General features: G+C 43.0%; 1 protein-coding gene across 3 annotated transcripts in view; it reads left to right on the top strand.

Annotated features, from left to right (window-relative positions):
- LOC133258395 (phospholipid-transporting ATPase IB) overlaps window positions 1–20,502 on the top strand; it is a 492,425-nt gene that overhangs the window by 276,826 nt on the left and 195,097 nt on the right. For all 3 annotated transcript variants that reach the window (XM_061434934.1, XM_061434933.1, XM_061434935.1), the window contains one exon: window positions 1,561–1,671. In XM_061434934.1, coding sequence (XP_061290918.1) covers window positions 1,561–1,671 — 111 coding nt within the window. The remainder of the gene's footprint in view (window positions 1–1,560; window positions 1,672–20,502) is intronic.

Raw genomic sequence — 20,502 nt, 5'->3', positions numbered from 1 at the left:
GCCCCCTGCCTCCTTAATGTTTTTTGAGCAACCTCATGAAAACAGCATTTTGATTTAGGATTTTTGTTTTGTTTTGTTTTCTGAAAAGAAATCACTGTAGCACTAAGCCAGGGCCTTCTGGATGGTTCCAACAGATGTTCTCTGTACTCATGGAAGGTTGAACGCCAGGGGGTCCGGGTCAAATACAAGCTTCCTCTTTATTTGTTTAGCCATTCCCCTTGAAATCCTTGATGACCCTGTATGGGAAGCTTTATTTCTCCACATGTACCCACTCCCGCCACTCCAGAGTCTCACTCAGCTTTTGGAGCTACATGTAGACAAGCCATCTGCAGAAACTCCCCCAGATGTGGTTCACGTGGCTTGAGCTCCTGTCCTTAGTGTTAACACCAGCTATTATGTGGCCTCCTCTCAAAAAAGTGTTTAAAAAATACTATATCTTTGGCCAGTCTTTCTTTTCTGTAGATGGTTAAATGTAATTTCAAAAGTAACTTAAAGTTAATAGGAAGTTGACGATGGCAGAACTCCTAGTATCTGTGCATGGTCCTCTCTTCTGGGAGAGTGACGGATTTGAGTTTTTGGGCTGCCTTGCAACTCAGAACAGGAGGTAAGCTTTTAGTTCAAGGCAACCAAGGAGGACTCAGTGCCAGGAGAGGCTAACTGAATACATAGGAACTGTGAAGTGAAGCAGGATCACCTCTAACAATGCATACCGCCAGAACACGCCTAGACTACGACCCCCAAAAAAGCCCATCTCCCTCCCTCTGGCTCCTTGTTCACACTTTTGGAGGCTTTTGTGAAATAGGACCCAGAAGGCAAAGCCAGGCTAAGGGGAGGCTGAGGAGATAGGATTGGAGTGGTGTCCAAAGACCCCCTGCCCCGAGGAGGATTTGAGTATTTTATTGGAATATTGTTGAATATTTCAGACTGCAAGAGCTAAGCCATTACATCACTCTCAACTTGGTGTCAGCTGCGTGTTGATGTTTTATTTGGATGGATGAATACATCACATTTCAGCAAGAGGGGCTCTTACTTGTTGGAGGCCAGAAAAAGGGGAAGGAGATGGGTCTAGAAGTGGAGGGCAGAGCCTGTGTCTCTCTGTGTGTGGAGTGTCATTGTCTTTCACCTGCAGGCTGACAGTGAAAATAGGAATAGGTAGTGTCTATATGCGTATCCCTCTTCTTAAGAGGATACAGGTATATGACGGTCCCTGTCCCTTGCTCCTGTTGTTGTTACAAAATTGGTGATCGAATAGAAGCATCTGATTGCCCTGCTCTTTTCTTCCAATTCTGGTTGGTCACCACCTTTTAATAATTAATATCCTAAAAGCATTAGGGTACATAGAATTTCACAAGACAGCAATTTGAAGTCTAGCTGTGTAACTGGGGAAAATCATAACTCTGTAGCTTAAAGAGGAGATCTTAGTCCTTCTCACCTGGCCCGAAAGCTCTGCCTCTAAAGCGAGTGGTGTTCTTGGACACCAGCAGAATCTGGGTTCCTCCACTCCCTTGCCCGTCTTCTCCTCCATAGGACATTCCAGACCCTCTTTCTTTCCTTTTTCAGTTTTCCTACTTGGAGAAGCTCCTGCTGGTTCATGGCGCCTGGAGCTACAACCGGGTGACCAAGTGCATCTTGTACTGTTTCTACAAGAACGTGGTGCTCTACATCATTGAGGTGAGCAGGGCTGGCCCCTTCCTTCAGGAGGAGGGTCCTTATCAGAGGGACATTAGGTGACTTCAAGGAAGGGTTTTGTTCATGGAAAACTTAAAAGATGCTCCCCTGACGTGTGGAGACCTGCGACATCTACTCAGCCTCTTTGAAGCTGGGGATACCTTCCAGATCTAGTTTTGCTGGAGCAAAAGTCAGACGTCCACGGCTGCCTTCTCCACAACACATGCCCTTCTCTCCCTGATGGACAGAGGGACAGGGCAAGGCCCTCTCCTCTGCATGTCCCTCCTGCTGTCACTCACACCCTCCCCCACCCCCCAGTGGCCAGAGCCTGGCAGCAGACGTTGGCACCTGGCGTGGTAGGTGCTGAGACGTTCCTAGGCAACCCAGTCTGGTTTTTCTTCACTGAATGGAAGGGTTTCTTGCTGGATGTCTCACGGGCTCTGCAGTCTTCCTGAGCTTTTAGTTCTTGCTTCTGGGACATGTGGATGCTGCCGCTTTAGCCGGGAGGATGTGGGATTGAGTGGGGAGGAAGCCAGGAACATAATTAAAAATGTCTCAATGAACGCATTGAGTCGCCAGCGTGTTTTTCAAGACGCGGCTTCGGTTGTAAGTGAAGTACACATGCTGGTTGGAGGGACCAGCGGGGCAGAGGTGCTGGCCCAGGGACGAGTGGAAAAGACACTTCAAGTTCCGCCCCGATGGGAGCACCAGCCACCTCGTTCCTCCTCCTTTGGAGCAGCTCTACTGTAAAGGTGTGGCCGTCATGACTAAGAGATTTCCAGACGTGTTTAGGAAAGAGGCAACAGGCAGTCACTCTGGGGAAATAGGGAAGCAGTGGTCATTGTGTGTGGTGCTGGTTATTTTGTGTCTGGTTTCTCCACTCTTGGCAGAAATAATAACCGAGGCATAGATCGACTGTTTCTGATGTGGTCCCTGAAAAGGCTCAGCTCAGATCATGGGACACGGGGTTTGCTAGTGGAACTGCGGTTAACCGTTTCTTGACCAAATCATCTGCTCCTTCCTGTTGAAGAGTCAGCTCACACCTAGAGGTTTGCATCCCTCCCTCTGTAGCCAGTTTGGAGAAGGCAATGGCACCCCACTCCAGTACTCTCACCTGGAAAATCCCATGGATGGAGGAGCCTGGTAGGCTGCAGTCCATGGGGTCGCTAAGAGTCGGACACGACTGAGGGACTTCATTTTCACTTTCTGTAGCCAAACTCCTACCAAGTAATTTCCCCAAGTTGCACAGGTTGTTCACTGCACAAGGCTGCCCGGTCAAAGCGGCCGAAACATAGGAAAACCTAGAAGAAGGGATATGTTTTTCTTACCCCCACCAAGGGCAGCCCACTTGCCTCGTCTGCTCGTCTGGTGCTGCCGTGTTCAACTCCTCCCTCTCTGAGTAAGAGCTTTCAGATGTTACCCATCATAGATGCTGTGGTTTCTGTCTTCTTTCTGTCCGCATTCTTACAGTTCCCTTTCGGTGCTTAAAGATGTTTGCCAGGCCCCTCCCCACAGCCTTTTCTGCATCCGTAACAGGAGTCACTCCTGAGTGTCACTCGGGGTCACAGATAATTGGCGCTGTGGTCTGGTGCGAGGAGCACTGAGGCCCTGGTGTCGGCAAGTTCCCACGTGTCAGTGTGTCTCATGTGCTCGCTCATCTCTTGAAGCTGCTGGCTTCAGAAGCTTGTTCAATAATCTGGTTTTCCTCATGATCAGCACATTACAGATAGTCTAGACTTCTTATCAGAACCGTCCCTATGAAGCCCCAACCCTGGAGCTTTCCAGAGCTTCCTTGGGGGCCCTTCTTAGTCATTGACACCTACTATCTTGGCTTTTTCCTTTAAAAAAAAAAAAAAAAGCTTCAAGTGAGCTGACTCTGAGACAAGTACAATTTCAGTCTGTCTGAAAAATTCTGTTTGGCAGACTTTCAACTCTGAACATGCCAGGCAAGTTCCTTACATTAATATTGGCTATTGTGGCTGAGCAGCAGGGGTTAAACAGTCTTGCATAATCAGGCTTTTAAAACATTCTATATAAAATACAATGTCTCCACTGCTCTATGCCCAATTTTCTCCTTGGTATGGCTGGGGGATCTTCATTTTAAAATAGGAAACGAAATCCTTCCTGAGCCCAGACAGAGCACTGACTCAGACTGTGTCTGCCATTGCTACATAACCCTCATGGCACCAGTGCGTGCACTTCAAACATAATTCAAACATAGGAAAGTGCTACGTGCATGCTGTTTTAGTGTATTTTGAGCTGAAAGATCAAAGATGGTTATAATTTGATTTGTTCATTTGCAATCAAAAGTTTGGCGTTCTAAAGGTAACCTTGTAGTTAATTACTCATGGGAGAATAAATTAAATATATTGTGTGTTTTTCTTAAATGGTTTTGTTGTAACTCAAGAAGAAACTCTTTGCAATAGCCAGGATATTCTCATCTCAGATGCCTTGTGATACATGTAACTGTCACTTAAAAATACAAACTTGAAATAATTTGCCAACTAAAGAAGGTCTCAGTACAAAGGTATCATGCGTGTATACACACGTATTAGCCATTAGTAGGAGAATCATTCTTTGTGACCCCATGGACTGTAACCCTCCAGGCTCCTCTGTCCATTGGAGTTTCCACGCAAGAATATTGGAGTGGGTTGCCATTTCCTTCTCCAGGGGATCTTCCCAACCCAAGGATCAAACCCATGTCTCCTGCATTGCAGGTGGATTCTTTACCACTGAGCCACCAGGGAAGCTACCGAGAAGGTTCACTACATGACTTAAATTACCAATAAAGGTGTTAGACACAGGAACCCTTGACAAGTTTGAAGAGACTTGTTGAATTCATTCACTCATTCGTTGCCAACAATTTGGAGCACCCATGCTCCAAATTCTGTGCCAGGCAGTGGGACTGCTCAGGTGTATGTTTCAGAAAGCCCATCCTGCCTGCATTAGAGATGCTTGAATGGGCAGACATCACTGTTTTAAAGTATGATTAATACACCGTAGGATATACCATTTCTTGGTGTACATTTCCATGAATTAAAATGGGATTTTTATCATTAGAAACTAGCTGGCAGTTTTCTGTCTGCCTCTCACAGATGATGACAAACAAAAATGTTACAGAGAGTCCTGTGGATGGACGATGATAATGGTTGCAAAGCAGTGTGAATGTATATGGTGGCACAGTGGTAAAGAACCTGCCTGCCAATGCAAGAGACGAGACGTGGGTTTGATCCTTGGGTTGGGAAGATCCCCTGGAGGAGGAAATGGCAACCTACTCCAGTGTTCTTGCCTGGAGAATCCCATGGACAGAGGAGCCTGGAGGGCTACAGTCCATGGGGTTGCAAAGAGTCGGACATGCACGACTGAGCACACATGTGTGAATGTATATACTAATGTCACTGAACTACACACTTGGAAATGGTTAATACGGTGAGCTTTATGTGAATTTTGCCACAATTTTTTGCTAAAATGTTAAAGAATGTCACAAACATTTGGCTGCTTTAGTCACATTGAGGGGAAACCAAAAAAATGCACATCAGCTTATTGAAGGCTTGAAAGACAAACTTTACACATAGTTTTGTACTAAAACTAAGCAGATGCTGAGTTTAATGGCTGTGACCAGATGGACCATACTTCTCAGAAGGAGAAACCTTGTCATGGGGCTGACTTGGGAGAAGGGTGGCTTCACAAGCTGGCCAAGCAGGTGGGACCCCTATTAGCCAGTTGGAGGGGAGTGTGCCTTGAATTAGCAGAAACAAGGAGGGCATGGGTGGCCACCAGAGTGGCCAGAGGAGGGGCCTAAAAACCAGACAGGAGCTTTGTTGCTCTTGGAGGCTGGGATTCGTTTTTCATTCTGAAATAGGCATGTTCCACAGTTAAAGCAGCTTCAGAAAATGTGTCTGTCAATGTGGCAGGCAGATGGTAAGCAGAGACCTTTAATGTACTTCTGTAGTTTTAACCTGGGGCATGAATCCTGGCCATCATGATGGTGAGCAGTTGGTGGTTCCTAATACAGAGAATAACCATGACACATAGATATCAAGGTGGAAAAAAAATGGGAATTTTTATACCACTCAGAGTGAGTGCCTACTTATTTTTGGCACCATATATAAGAATTTTAATGTTTTCTTGGGGTCATTAAATTGGTATGGGATACAGGCCAGAAAATGGGATGCATATTAGCCTAGTGGTCTGGAAATATTATCACCAAATGAGAAATAGAGATTTAAACTATTGCATTTTGGGGTTGTGGTAAAGAACCCTCCTGCAAACGCAAGTAGATGTAAGACACACAGGTTTGATTGCTGGGTTGGGAAGATCCCCTGGAGATCTTCCCAACCCAGCAACCCACTCCAGTATTCTTGCCTGGAGAATCCCATGGACAGAGGAGCCTGGCAGTCTACAGTTCATAGGGTCACAGAGAGTTGGACACGACTGAATCGACTTAGCATGCACACACGTGATCCAGATGAACAAGACAGAGCCCTGGCTCTTGGAGTCAAGCGAGGGGACACAAAGAAGAGCACCCACCATTCAGACAACTTCCAGGAAGAAGGTGCAATGAGATCTGTCAGAAGGCGTGCTTCACATCCAGGAAGGGTGGCAGCCTCCAGGTTCTAGGACGAAACAAGTCAACACCTGAAGGATGAGGAGGGGCTGGAGGGGATGGTTAGACCCATGTACCAGGGGGAGCCCACACCTGCTGTTCCCATCCCATGCCCTGTTTATTCCAGCTCTGTAGAGAAATAATACAAGTAAACAATAGGGTAAAAGTGCATTTTGTTGGGATTTTATGTTTCAGTGGGAAGGCGGCTGCAGAACTAGTTAGACGTGGGCTCAGGGCCAGCCTCTCAAAGCCTAGTTGGTCGCTGCTGGTCCTTAGAGCTGGGAGTGTGTTAGCAGAAGGCGAGGGGAGGAGAAAGGGAGAGGAGCAGTCACCAAGCCAGAGAAGTGTTAGCAATCCGGAGGGATCCCCCCACCAGATACCCGAGCACTTTGAACTTTATAAAAATAGACTCTTACTGCTTTTTACAGGTGACAATATATGCTTTTTTAATGATGTTTTCGCAGCTGCTTTACCTAAGAGGATCGTTATAAAGATTCAGCGTTCTGGAAGAAAAAAGTATTCAGCCATGGCTGTTATAAAAATTGAGTCTCTAACTCCATAAAATGTTTAAGCCTCCCTGGAATTAAAAAAAAAAAAAAAGAGGCGCAAGTCCAAAAACAAAAAAAGACTTCGAGAGCTCTACGGTATGCATTATTCCAGGTGACCACATTTCCCCACCACCTGGTACTTGGGCCAAAAAAGGAAAAACAAAACAAAACACCCAAACCCAGCAAAGTGTCCAGCTCATCAGGTCTGGTCTGCATTAAAGCTCACCGGTTCCAACTCGCTTCCCTTCCGGAAGGCCTCCTGCTTCCAGAGACAGCTCCACACAGGGCAGTACTGGGTGCTTCTCTATCCACCAGATCGGTGGGGACGTCCAAGCACAATGAGTGACCAGCACCCAGTAAACACACACTCAGCTGAACGGGTTTCAGTAGAGGCCAGCCTCTAGGAAACGGTCAGGCTTTTTGGTTTTCTTTTTTGTTTGTTTTGTTTTTGTTTTTAGAAGAGAAGGTTTGCACTTTGTCCTGTGTGTCTTGCCTTTTAGAAAATGCCTTTCTGGTCTAACCTTAAATCTTTCCTGGTGGAATTTTCACATGGAGAAATATCCCCTCCAAATATTAGACAGTTAATTCATTTTACAGTGTGTTTTATCTCGTCTTTTGAGAGTGAAGTATAATTTTGATTGCATTCTTTACACACTTTATGGGCTTCCCAGGTGACTCAGTAGTAAACAATCCACCTGCCAATGCAGGAGACGAGACGTGGTTTCGATCCCTGGGTTGGGAAGATCCCCTGGAGAAGGAAATGACAAACCACTCCAGTATTCTTTCCATGGACAGAGAAGTCTGGCAGGTACAGTCCATGGGGTCACAAAGAATCAGACATGACTGAGCACATGAGCACACACACTTTCCTACTCAAACTAACTTCTATTTCAGCTGAAACTCTCAAATAGACTTTTCACTCTCAGGAAGTTGATTTTACCAGTTAGGTTTTTCATCTACTGTTTTTTCTTGCCATTTTCCTCTGTTTGATTTTCTCTCCTGAAATGCATTTTCTCCTCTCCTTTCTTCTGCCAGTAGAGACTGGATTTCCTAAAACTGTTGAAACCAGGTTTCCTTTCATTTTTTTTAAATATAAATTTATTCATTTTAATTGGAGGCTAATTACTTTACAATATTGTATTAGTTTTGCCATACATCAACATGAATCTGCCACGGGTGTACACGTGTTCCCCATTGTGAACCCCCCTCCCACCTCCCTCCCTACCATTCCTCTGGGTCATCCCAGTGCACCAGCCCTGAGCATCCTGTATCATGCATCGAACCTGGACTGGCAATTCGTTTCATATATGATATTATACATGTTTCAATGCCATTCTCCCAAATCATCCCACCCTCACCCTCTCCCACAGAGTCCAAAAGACTGTTCTATACATCTGTGTCTCTTTTGCTATCTCACATACACGGTTATCGTTACCATCTTTCTAAATTCCATATATATGTGTTAGTATACTGTATTGGTGTTTTTCTTTCTGGCTTACTTCACTCTGTATAATAGGCTCCAGTTTCATCCACCTCATTAGAACTGATTCAAATGTATTCTTTTTAATGGCTGAGTAATACTCCATTGTGTATACGTACCACAGCTTTCTTATCCATTCATCTGCTGATGGACATCTAGGTTGCTTCCATGTCCTGGCTATTATAAACAGTGCTGCGATGAACATTGGGGTACACGTGTCTCTTTCAATTCTGGTTTCCTCAGTGTGTATGCCCAGCAGTGGGATTGCTGGGTCATATGGCAGTTCTATTTCCAGTTTTTTAAGGAATCTCCACACTGTTCTCCATAGTGGCTATACTAGTCTGCATTCCCACCAACAGTGTAAGAGGGTTCCCTTTTCTCCACACCCTCTCCAGCATTTATTGCTTATAGACTTTTTGATCGCAGCCATTCTGACTGGCGTGAAATGGTACCTCATAGTGGTTTTGATTTGCATTTCTCTGATGAGTAATGTTGAGCATCTTTTCATGTGTTTGTTAGCCATCTGTATGTCTTCTTTGGAGAAATGTCTATTTAGTTCTTTGGCCTATTTTTTTATTGGGTCATTTATTTTTCTGGAATTGAGCTGTAGGAGTTGCTTGTATATTTTTGAGATTAATCCTTTGTCAGTTGCTTCATTTGCTATTATTTTCTCCCATTGTGAAGGCTGTCTTTCACCTTGCTTATAGTTTCTTTTGTTGTGCAGAAGCTTTTGATTTTGATTAGGTCCCATTTGTTTATTTTTGCTTTTATTTCCAATATTCTGGGAGGTGGGTCATAGAGGATCCTGCTGTGATGTATGTCGGAGAGTGTTTTGCCTATGTTCTCCTCTAGGAGTTTTATAATTTCTGGTCTTATGTTTAGATCTTTAATCTGTTTTGAGTTTATTTTTTGTGTATGGTGTTAGAAAGTGTTCTAGTTTCATTCTTTCACAAGTGGTTGACCAGTTTTCCCAGCACCACTAGTTAAAGAAATTGTCTTTTCTCCATTGTATATTCTTGCCTCCTTTGTCAAAGATAAGGTATCCATAGGTGTGTGGGTTTATCTCTGGGCTTTCTATTTTGTTCCATTGATTTATATTTCTGTCTTTGTGCCAGTACCATACTGTCTTGATGACTGTGGCTTTGTAGTAGAGCCTGAAGTCAGGCAGGTTGATTCCTCTAGTTCCATTCTTCTTTCTCAGGATTGCTTGGCTATTCGAGGTTTTTTGTATTTCCATACAAACTGTGAAATTATTTGTTCTAGCTCTGTGAAAAATACCATTGGTAGATTGATAGGGATTGCATTGAATCTATAGATTGCTCTGGGTAGTATACTCATTTTCACTATATTGATTCTTCCAACCCATGAGCATGGTATATTTCTCCATCTATTAGTGTCTCTTTGATTTCTTTCACCATTGTTTTATAGTTTTCTATATATAGGTCTTTAGTTTCTTTAGGTAGATATATTCCTAAGTATTTTATTCTTTTCGTTGCAATGGTGAATGAAATAGTTTCCTTAATTTCTTTTTTTATTTTCTCATTATTAGTGTATAGGAATGCAAGGGATTTCTGTGTGTTGATTTTATATCCTGCAACTTTACTATATTCATTGATTAGCTCTAGTAATTTTCTGGTGGAGTCTTTAGGGTTTTCTACGTAGAGGATCGTGTCATCTGCAAACAGTGAGAGTTTTACTTCTTCTTTTCCAATTTGGATTCCTTTTATTTCTTTTTCTGCTCTGATTGCTATGGCCAAAACTTCCAAAACTATGTTGAATAGTAGTGGTGAAAGTGGTTTCCTTTCATTTTTACAGTTAATTTTGAGATAATGTCTCGGCACAAATCCATTGTGATTCCTACCTGTCTCTGTTCATCTCTGTACACTGGGGGGCACTGGGCTGAGCAGGTATGGTGGAAGGTCCAATATCAAGAATGGAGGATTCAGGACTACCCTAGTGGTCTAGTGGTTAAGACTTCATGCTTTTACTGCAGGGGACATGGATTCAGTCCTTAGCTGGGGATGAAGATCCCACCTCCCACACAGAACAGCCAAAAACTAATTTTTTAAAAAATTTTTCTAAAAAATGGAGAATTTGATTATAGATCCAGAAGATACAAAGTGAGAACAGAAGGCGCCTTTTGTAGACAACAAAGTCGGCAGCAACAAGGGGGCGGTAACAGTAACAGACAGAGGGTATTGATTGATGATGTGTGACTCCAATGGCAGAAAAGTCTTTTCCATTAGAGGTTACAAGATATTGAACATAGTTCCCTGTGCTATATAGTAGGTCCTTGTTGTTTACTTTATATGTAGTAGTGTGTGTTTGTTAATCCAAACTCCTAGTTTATCCATCCCCTTTCCACTTTCATAACCATAAATTTGTTTTGCATCTGTGAGTCTACTTCTGTTTTGTAAATAAGTTTGTAGTATATTTTTAAGATTCCATGTAGAAGTGATAGCATATGATATTTGTCTTTCTCCTGACTTCACCTAGTATGATAATCCCTAGGTCCATCCATGTGGCTGCAAACGGTATTATTGCATTCTTTTTTATGGCTAATATTTCATTCTTGGTGTGTGTGTGTGTGTGTTTATATATATCAGATCTTCTTTATCCATAAATGTTTAACTTGCTTCCGTGGCTTGACTATTGTGAATGGTGCTGCTATGAACATTGGGGTGCATGTATCTTTTTGAATTAGAGTTTTCAACTTTTTTGGATATATGCCCAGGAGTGAGATTGCTGGGTCGTATGGTAGCATGGCTCATAGTTTTAAAATATCTTTTATAGGCAAGTAAAATGTAATTACTTATGGTAATGCAATTCATCTTTCTTTTTCTTGTACTTGAGAGTTTTCTGGCTTTGACTTTTAGTTGAAATCATTCCTATTAATAAGCACCACATTAGAAACTCATCTTCCCTCCAGTAAAGGCCTGTACCCTTAAGTGGTAGTTAATCTCTGCTGCATTCTGACAGCTCATTTGAGCCCCTGTATTGGTTTTCCAACAGGTGCCCTTTCCTTCTTATTTCCAAGGTCCTGGAAGACCCAGTAGACTGTTTCAAGAAAGCTCAAGAGTAATATATATTTTTTCTTGCCTGATCTTTCAAACGAGGAGAGACAAAGTAGATTAGTGCAATCAGATGCTGCCAGTACCTCCAAAGCATACCATTAAAAGAATATTGATGAAATATTGGCCTCTTTTATCTGGGGATCATTGGATTAAGTTTATCATTGCTCCTTAACTAAGCTGCATGTTGTTCTGATAATCTGTTGTGGGACACTTGTCAATTTGAAAATTGCTTTTTCGTAACATGAGTTATTAATTAGAAGCTGTTACCTCCTCATTAGCTTCACCTAATTAATTTCCCTTATTCCTTTGAAAGTATTTATTAGTAAGGTATGCCATTCTCCTATTTCATAAGGTGTAATTTACATGCACAAAACTAATACTTTTTAGCATACAGTTCTGTGAATCTTAACAAATGCATTGCCACTCTCGGCTATAGAACAGTGTCATCACTACCCAAAGCTCCCCCAGCTCCCTTTGTATCAGCTCCTACCCCCACACCCAGTCCCTGGAAATGACTGATCTGGTTTCCGATGCTATAGTTGTACCTTTCTTAGAGTGTCCTACGCATGTAACTGCATTGTGTGTGGTCATGCTGGCTTCTCCTTGCAGCATAATGCATTTGGGATTCATCCACATTGTTGAGAGTGTCAGGAGTTTATTCTTTTTTATTGCTGCGTAGTATTCCTTTATGGAGTTCACTGGTAGCTCAGCTAGTAAAGAATCTGCCTGCAATGCCGGAAACCTGGGTTCGATCCCTGGGTTGGGAAGATCCCCTGGAGGAGGGCATGGCAACCCACTCCAGTATTCTTGCCTGGAGAATCCCATGGACAGAGGAGCCTGGTGGCTTACAGTCCATGGGGTCACAAAGAGTTGGACACAACTGAGCGACTAAACACAGCACAGTATTCCTTTATAGGAATAGAGTTTCCCGTGGTTGGAGAGTTCTGGAAACCCAATCCCAGTGGGTTGAGAACCAGGGGCCAGGAAGTCAGTGAACTCCAGATAATATCATAGTTTAAGGAAGGGCTGGAGTCAAGTTTGACTGGGATGACACTGGGATGACATCTTGATTTCATAATAAATCAAGATGGTGGTAGTGGACGGGTGAGTCAGCTTGGTGAATGTTGTCTGCTTAACCCCTCCAGGGAGAGAAAGACCAGCGGCCCACAGACTTGTATGCTAGAGCCACACTTCCATCCACTGTCTGGCTGGTGACCGTTAGCCCAGGGCACCATCACCATGGCAGCATTGCCCATGGCCAGAGGCTCCACCTGGGGGCTTTGCCACCAGCTTATGCCGTGCAGACTAAGCCCCAGACCACTCCCAGCCTCAGTGTCCTTCTCTGTAAAATGATGATAAGAAAGCACACGTATCAGAAAGTTGGCGAGGATTAAGTTAAATCACCATGGAAAGCCTTTAGCCAGCCACATAGCAGCCCTCACATCACATCAACCTTTAGCATCACTATAAGTTATTTCATATCTGATACCCTTACAGCTACACTGTGTCCACAGGCTTGAGACGCTTCTTGTCCCTGCTTCTCCCCAGAACAGGAATCTAGTTTTCTAGTCCCGCTCCCCCACAACAGAAAGCCTTCTGGGGAGGAGGCATGGCTTTCCTCACTGCCTCTGTAGATGCTCTGCCATAAGTGTGGCTCTGATTATATAATCCTAAACTCTACACCTGTGGATAATCACTGTTGAGCAAAACAACCAGGATCAATCTTCTAGATTAACTGGAAGTTTGCTTACTTCCCATCTGTGCATTGCTAGTAATTGAGGTGCTGATACAGTGTTTTCCAGTATCGTGGGCCCCTGTCCATAACTGAGAAAGAGTTCTTCTCACATTATTTGTGGTCTCATCTTCTGCCCTGACCCAGAGTGACCCCTGAAAATTTCATCACATAGCCTAGACCCCTCGGTGCTCACACACTCTGCCCGAGTTACATCAGGAGCATTTAAATGAAACATTAGAACTGCATCCTCTCCCCAGTCCACTCTGCTGGACTTTCCTGAACGGAATCCACGTGAGAGGGCTTCTCTCCTAGAGTGAGATTTGCCGGTTTCTTTCAAAGCCAGGCCATCTCATGCGGACTGAAGGTCACTCTCCAGGCTGTAAAGGATCAAGATGCCTGTCTGCTTTAGAAGTCAAAATAATCCTATCTCTGGGTGCCTGCTGATCGCCTGAAAACACACCTTCCTCTTTCCTCATGTACAAACTGGGTGGGAATTGTGCTGTCAAAAAGGCAATGTCAGAACTTTCAGGTGGGTAAGGTGCTGTGTTGATCTTGGGCACTTTCCACTTACATTTTTAAAGCATCCAGAAGTTCTGCCAGTTACACCTGCAAAAAGGTGCTTTGAAATTCACCTGCTTTGGGCTCTCTACCATAAGAGCAGGTGACAGTGAGATACTGGTCACCAGTATGTGTTGGTATGAAAATAAAAAGTAAGTTTTCCTGGGTTCTTATTGCTCTTCTTGCTGCTGAGCATATTTTAAATCTTTAAAAGTCGGATACATTTGGTATAGCCTGACTTTTTTGGTGGGGGAGAAGACTTGCCAGAGAAACCAAAAGGCAGTGCTATAAAGCATTCCTGTGCTGTTTGATGGGTCATAGTAAAGGCCACGGGGGTCCGTTCTTAGAATAGTATCCTTAGCTGATGTAAAACATTAAGTTAGTGCATTTGACTTAGTGATTCTTTCTGGAAGCATTATAAGCTCGTACTAAGTACTCTCAGTGTCTTGTTACTTTATCCTCAAATGTATCTGAAAAGACTGATGGAAGACTCACCATAGGAAAGTTATACAGCAGCTGTGGGTTTTTCCTCCCACCTGAATCACACCAAGCAGATGGCCCTTGTTTTAACACAGGTCTCCTGGTCACGTCTTTCTCAAAGTTCCTCCCAGAATAAGCACTGCCACAGATGCATAAGAGCCATGTATATACAAATACACTCAGAGCTTGCTTTTCCTTCCTGTTTCTCTTTGTGTGGTCTGATAGGAATCTGTCTGTGATGGAAATTCCCTGGGACTCCTGCCACAGGAACCCTCACTGGATGTGTCTTCCTGCATCCCTCCTCTTGTCTTCCTTCCTCATCCCTCCTCTTATCGGCTACTTCCTATGACAGCCAGCACTCTGGTTACCCTGCTTCAGGCCCAAGTCTGTGCAGAGAGGAGTGATGAGTGATGATCTGCTGCTTCTCTTTTCTATCCTGTTTCTGTGGCATCTGCCACAATGTGTAATCCCCCTGGTGGTATCAGCCCATATCAAAAAATACCCAAATCAAAAAATCAGCCATATCAAAAAAATCAGTGGTTTCTAAACATTAAGCACAAATGGAAAAAAAAAAGAACCCTCAATTCTATTTAAAACAATTAAGTCTTATTGTTGCTGATTAAGTTGGTAGAAGGAATTTTAAAGAATGAAATTAAAATGATATTTAAAATCAAATTTTTCTGCCTATGGTGAGTTACAGAAATATTTGTCTTAAACATTAACCATAAGGATATATTCAATATCCTGTGATGAACTCTAATGGAAAAGGATATCAAAAAAGAGAGTGTGTGTGTATATGTGTGTGTGTATATATATATATAGATATGTATATACGAATCACTTTGCTTATAACAGAAATTAATACATTAAAAATCAACTATACTTAAAAAAGGATATATTAAAATTGAACGTAAGTGTCCTAAGCTAGAGTAAGAAAAGTACTACTATAAAAGTCAATGTGAATAAACAGGAAGACCTTCCCACTCTTGGATATGAAGAAATATGCACGCATGCACACACACACACACACAGACATTCAGATACATACACACATATGCATACATATCTATGTATAATATATGACAATTAGAGGGACTTCCCTCATAGCTCAGCTGGTAAAGAATCCACCTGCAATGCGGGAGACCTGGATTTGATCCCTGGGTTGGGAAGATCCCCTGGAGAAGGGAAAGGCTACGCATTCCAGTATTCTGGCCTGGAGAATTCCACGGACTGTATAGTCTGTGGGGTCGCAAAGAGTTGGACACGACTGAGCGACTTTCAAATGACAAAGTATCAAAATGATTATTTACCTAGATGAGGAAATGCTGAAGATCATAAGAAAATATAAATAGGAGGAAAGAACCTGGAAATTTTGAAAATAAGGGTGTTAAGGAGGATTTGTCATACCAGATGTTAAACATAGTGTAAAAATATAGCAACAAAAGCCACTGGGATTGTGCGTGGACAGAGCAATAAAACTGAATGGAGAAAACACACACAGATGTGAACTCCAGCAGGATCTTTGAGTAACGATGAAATTGGCATTTGAAATGAGTGCGTCCAAGGTCTTGACATAAATGCTAATGGGCAACAGGGAGCCATTTGGAAAAACTATTTCAGTGGATTGGTAATTCTTTACTGTTGTCACCAAAGTTAATGCCAAATGGATTTGAGGTTGGTTGGCTGATTGGTTTAAAAAGCCATTCCATGCTGTGGAAAGGCAATGCAGTCATGTGGTTCTAAGCTGTAAAACCCCATCCAAAGTGAAGAATATAAACCTGCCTTTGTCTCTGCTCTCTCCGCATCATTGCCCCCTGCCCTCTAAAGGGGTCCCTCATACATCTTTCTGGCATTTGTTTATGGATACTGGATTATATGATTATTCACCATTGTGTGTGTGTGTATGTGTGTGCTCAGTCATGTCTGACTTTTTGTGATCCCTATGGCCTATAGCCTGCCAGGTTCCTTTTTCTAGGGATTTTCCAGGCAAGACTACTAGAGCAGGTTGCCATTTCCTCTTCCAGGGCATCTTCCCAACCCAGGAATTGAACCCATGTCTCTTGTGTTTCCTACATTGGCAGGCAATTTGTTTACCAGTGTGCCACCTGGGAAATCCACCATTAGGCCTTCTTTTTTTACACAGAAGGATGCATTCTACTAACCTCTTTTGCACCCACTTTTGTGACATAATGTATCCCAAGAATCTCTCCACATAATACTGGAGGGCCTCCTTAATCTTCTTCAATAGCAGAGTGTTCAGTTAGGTAAATAGCTTATTTAACCAGTCCCCTTTTGATGGGCACTTGGGTTTTTTCCAACTTCAACATTTTCCTTTAACAAATTATGCTGCAGTGTTGGATAAATTCCCAGAAGTGGGACTTCCATGTCAAAGGGTAAATGCATTAATAATTTTGATAAACACTGTCATTTTCCCTTTAAAAAAAGATTTCTAGCAGTTCCTTATATATTGTGGAGATTAGTGTGTGGTATGAGTTGCAAGCATTTTATTTTTCATTGTAAAAGATTGGAATCATTCTAAGCCATTAACTTCAGGTTGGGATTCCTGAGAAGGAGACTCTGAGATGTGGTTGGCATGAGGGGTGTTTGTTAGGAAGTACCCTTGAGATCAGCATCTCTTGATGGGTGGGGTGGAAGCTCCTGGAAACTGTGACTCAGGCAAATGTATGTATGGGACCCTGGGTCAGATGGCTGGCCAGGGGCAGAGCCAGGAGGGGACCACAGGCCCTGCTCTTGGTGGAGCACAGATGCAGGCTGCTGCTTCCAAGGACGGTATCTTATAGAAGGCCCCAGCTCAGGAGACATGATTCCTAAAGAAACAAGTGGGAGGAAACAAAGAAAAGCAAAGAAGGAAGGCTTCCTTAGGAAGAGGGTGTGCAAGTGAGGCTGGGAAGTTGTAAGTAGGTCTGAACGGTTGAAAGTTAGGAATAAAAGAAATGCCTAGAAATGCAGCAGAAGTGAAGGGTAAGCCTCAGGTATGGGTGAGTCCCAGCATTTTAAACATAGTATCAGTGATGTGATGAGATGTACACTTCTGAAAGATCTTTCTGATAGCAGTTCATGTTGATGGCTCATAACAGAGCAACAGATGCTGTTTTACACAGAGGATGCTACCAATGTGTCTTTTAAGTCCTGTGATCTTCATACAAAGTGCCCCTGTCACTCCTGAACTAAGCACTGGGACTGTGTTTCTCTTTCCTGACTCAGGGCGGACTGTTGTAACATCCTGAAGCAATAGATGTTTCTGAGTCCAAGCTTGTACTGCTCTCCACACTCTGGTGAATTGGAGATGACTTGTTGGGGCAAGGAATAGTGGCTTTATCCAGAAAGCCAGCAGACTGAGAAGATGCTGGACTCCTGTCCCAAAGAACTACCTTCCCTGAGCTTGATTTCAGGCTTCTTTGATATGAAAAGGGGAGGGATGTGGTTGGTTGGTGCAAACTTCTTGGTGTCAGGATCCTTTATTCTTGCCGTTGTCCAGGTAAGTCAGGTCATAATAGTCCTGTAAACCCTTCAACAAGACAAATTATTCTCTGGCAACTTTTTATATCTATATGAATGGGAAGGTCTATACCTTTAAAGATCAGAGTCTTGAGGATAGGCTCTCCTGTATATTTTAGGCTACAGGCAACATTCTTAACTTGTAAAAGCAAAAGAATATAAAAGTTAAAGAAATAGACCCAATATGGAGTCAGATTTGTTCTTCCCTATTACGTGGACACTAGGTGACTTCGAAGGGTAAAGCATAAAAAGGTCACCACCCTTGGAAACCAGCTGTCCTGTTGCAGGAAGACCAGGGCAAAGAGCAGGGCACACAGAGCTTTCTGGTTCACAGCTCTCTGAGACCTCAGCTGCCAGCCCCTCCCCCAGCCGATGCCAGGGTAGTAGAGCTTGCTTCCTCCCGAGCCTGCCAAGGGACAGGTCTGTGAGCCGTATTAACCTCGTCCTCACTTTGAGCCACTAAGTCTTGGGAGTAACTCATTAAAGAACCACAATCACTGGAACAAACAGCTATGCCCGTTTTGATTTTAATTAATGCCCCATCCGGCCAACATTTTTTTTATCTTTTGGTTCATGTTTCTTTGAGCCAGACACTTTGCGCAATGCTGTGTTATGTATTAATACAAACAATCCATTCATCAAAAGCAGCCTGGTTACAAGGACCCTGTCACCAGGAGACATAACGATTAGGCACCAGGCGTGCTGCCTGTGTCCTTTCCCCCCGGACCTGCCGAGACACTGAAACCATCCGTGTCCCAGTGACAGGAAAGTACCAGGTCTTCCCCTTGCCACTCAAGTCTATGCAGTTGTTAAAACTCACGGGACCGTACCTGGAACAGGGCCAATTTTACTGTATATAAATTATATCTAAAAATAAATACAAATAAGTGGAGAGAGAGTCTACTAATTGCTTCCTGATATTTGAATCAGGTTAAGCGCCACATCTATCAGAAAGGTCTTTCATTTATATTGAACTTCTCCCCTCCTGTCCTCTGGCTGGTTTCAACATGCAGGCGCGCACACACACACAAGCATGCATAAACATAGAGTTTGTGTCTCTTTCATAATCTTACACATTTTTTGTTGTATGTAATTGCTTTACAATGTTGTATTAGTTTCTGCTGTATAATGAAGTGGATCAGCTCTCTGGGTATATGTATATCTCTATATATGTATGTCTCCTCCCTCGTGAACCTCCCTCTCACCCCACCCCGATCCCACCCCTCTAGGTCCTCGCAGAGCACTGAGCTGAGCTCCCTGTGTGATACAGCAGCTTCCCCCTAGCTAGCTTTTACACATGGTGATGTATATACGTCAGTGCTCCTTTCTCATTTCATGCCTTCCTTCCCCCCATGTGTCCACAAGTTCATTCAGTACATCTGTGCCTCTATTCCTACCCTGCAAATAGGTTCATCAGTTCCACTTTTCTAGATTCCATATATATGTGTTAATATATGGTGTTTGTTTTTCTTTTTTCTGACTTAATTCAGTCTGTATGACAGGCTCTGGGTTCATCCACAGTACTTCAACTGACTCAATTTCCTTCCTTTTCATGGCTGAGTAATATTCCAGTGTGTGTGTGTGTGTGTGTGTGTGTGTGTGTGTGTGTGTGTATCGCGTTTTCTTTATCCATTCATCTGTCCATGTACATCTAGGTCACTTCCATATCCTGACTATTGTCAATAGTGCTGCAGTGAACATTGGGGTTCGTATGTCTTTTTGAATTAAGGTTTTCTCAGGTTATGTGCCCACTATCGCACACACTTTCTTATAATCGTTTTTGATGGGTAGGCCGGCTAAGGCTGGTCCATGCACCCCTGCCTGTGTTTTGATGCAGCACATAGAGCTGTGATCAGAAGATTGATTCTGTAACTTAAAAAACTGGGGAACACTTGACCAAACTAAACTTTGTCTCCCTGACCACAGCCAAAGCCTGGGAAAGCGATGCAAGCCCTTCACATGTGCATATGTGAAGAGCACTAGGGAGTTTTCTTTCATTCCACTTTCTCATCCTTGAGAGTTTATCTGGTTCAAAGCTTCCATCAGGCTGTCATAGCTTCATACTGCTCATTATTTTTGAGTTGTAAGAAGATAGTTAAAATGCTCATATTTCTACACATTTCCTTAACTTTCAAATGTGAATATTACAGTAAATAATAAACCACAATTCAAAGATGCAAACACCTCCTGTGCCCACATTTAGCATATTTAATCAATTTCTTTTCCATTCTCACTTAATGACAGCTGAAGGAATTTCTTTAGGATGAGAGATTGTCAGCACATTGATGTAGATTGCTTTAGTTGTATATTTTTGGTGGGTATAAATGATTTCTGAGTGAGTTTTTCTCACAAATACAATAATGAGAAGAATTATTATTCCATGTACCAAACTTACAGAATTTTTTCCCCCTTTTTGTGAAACTGAACTGAAATCTGTTGTTGACAGGACAGTATTTCCTTAATGTAACTATTTGGAGAACTATGATCACTCTGAGATCCTGGATCCTTGACTAGGATCAGGGGCTCAACTTGTGTCTATAACCCAGCTATGACCCGAGGTTCTGGAATTTGCTCAGGAAGCAGGCTGTGTGTTTTCTGCCTCTGAATGTTTGGGACCATCTCATTGGAAAAGGCCATTGTGTTGCCCAAAAGCATCACCTGCCTTGATTTCTTTTAAACTGGTAAGATTTTATAGGACATGGGCCCAGGGCAGTGAAAACACCATCACATGGATGAAGAAGGTAAATTTTGTGTAGCAGAGAAAGCAGTTTTAATTTTCCTTTGGAAAATAACAGCCACCAGAGACCATGAATCCTTCAACAACTGCCCACAAA

Source organism: Bos javanicus, chromosome 12, assembly GCF_032452875.1.
Source record: "Bos javanicus breed banteng chromosome 12, ARS-OSU_banteng_1.0, whole genome shotgun sequence".
Taxonomy (NCBI): Eukaryota; Metazoa; Chordata; class Mammalia; order Artiodactyla; family Bovidae; genus Bos; species Bos javanicus.
This window is presented reverse-complemented; position numbering and strand designations above follow the sequence as displayed.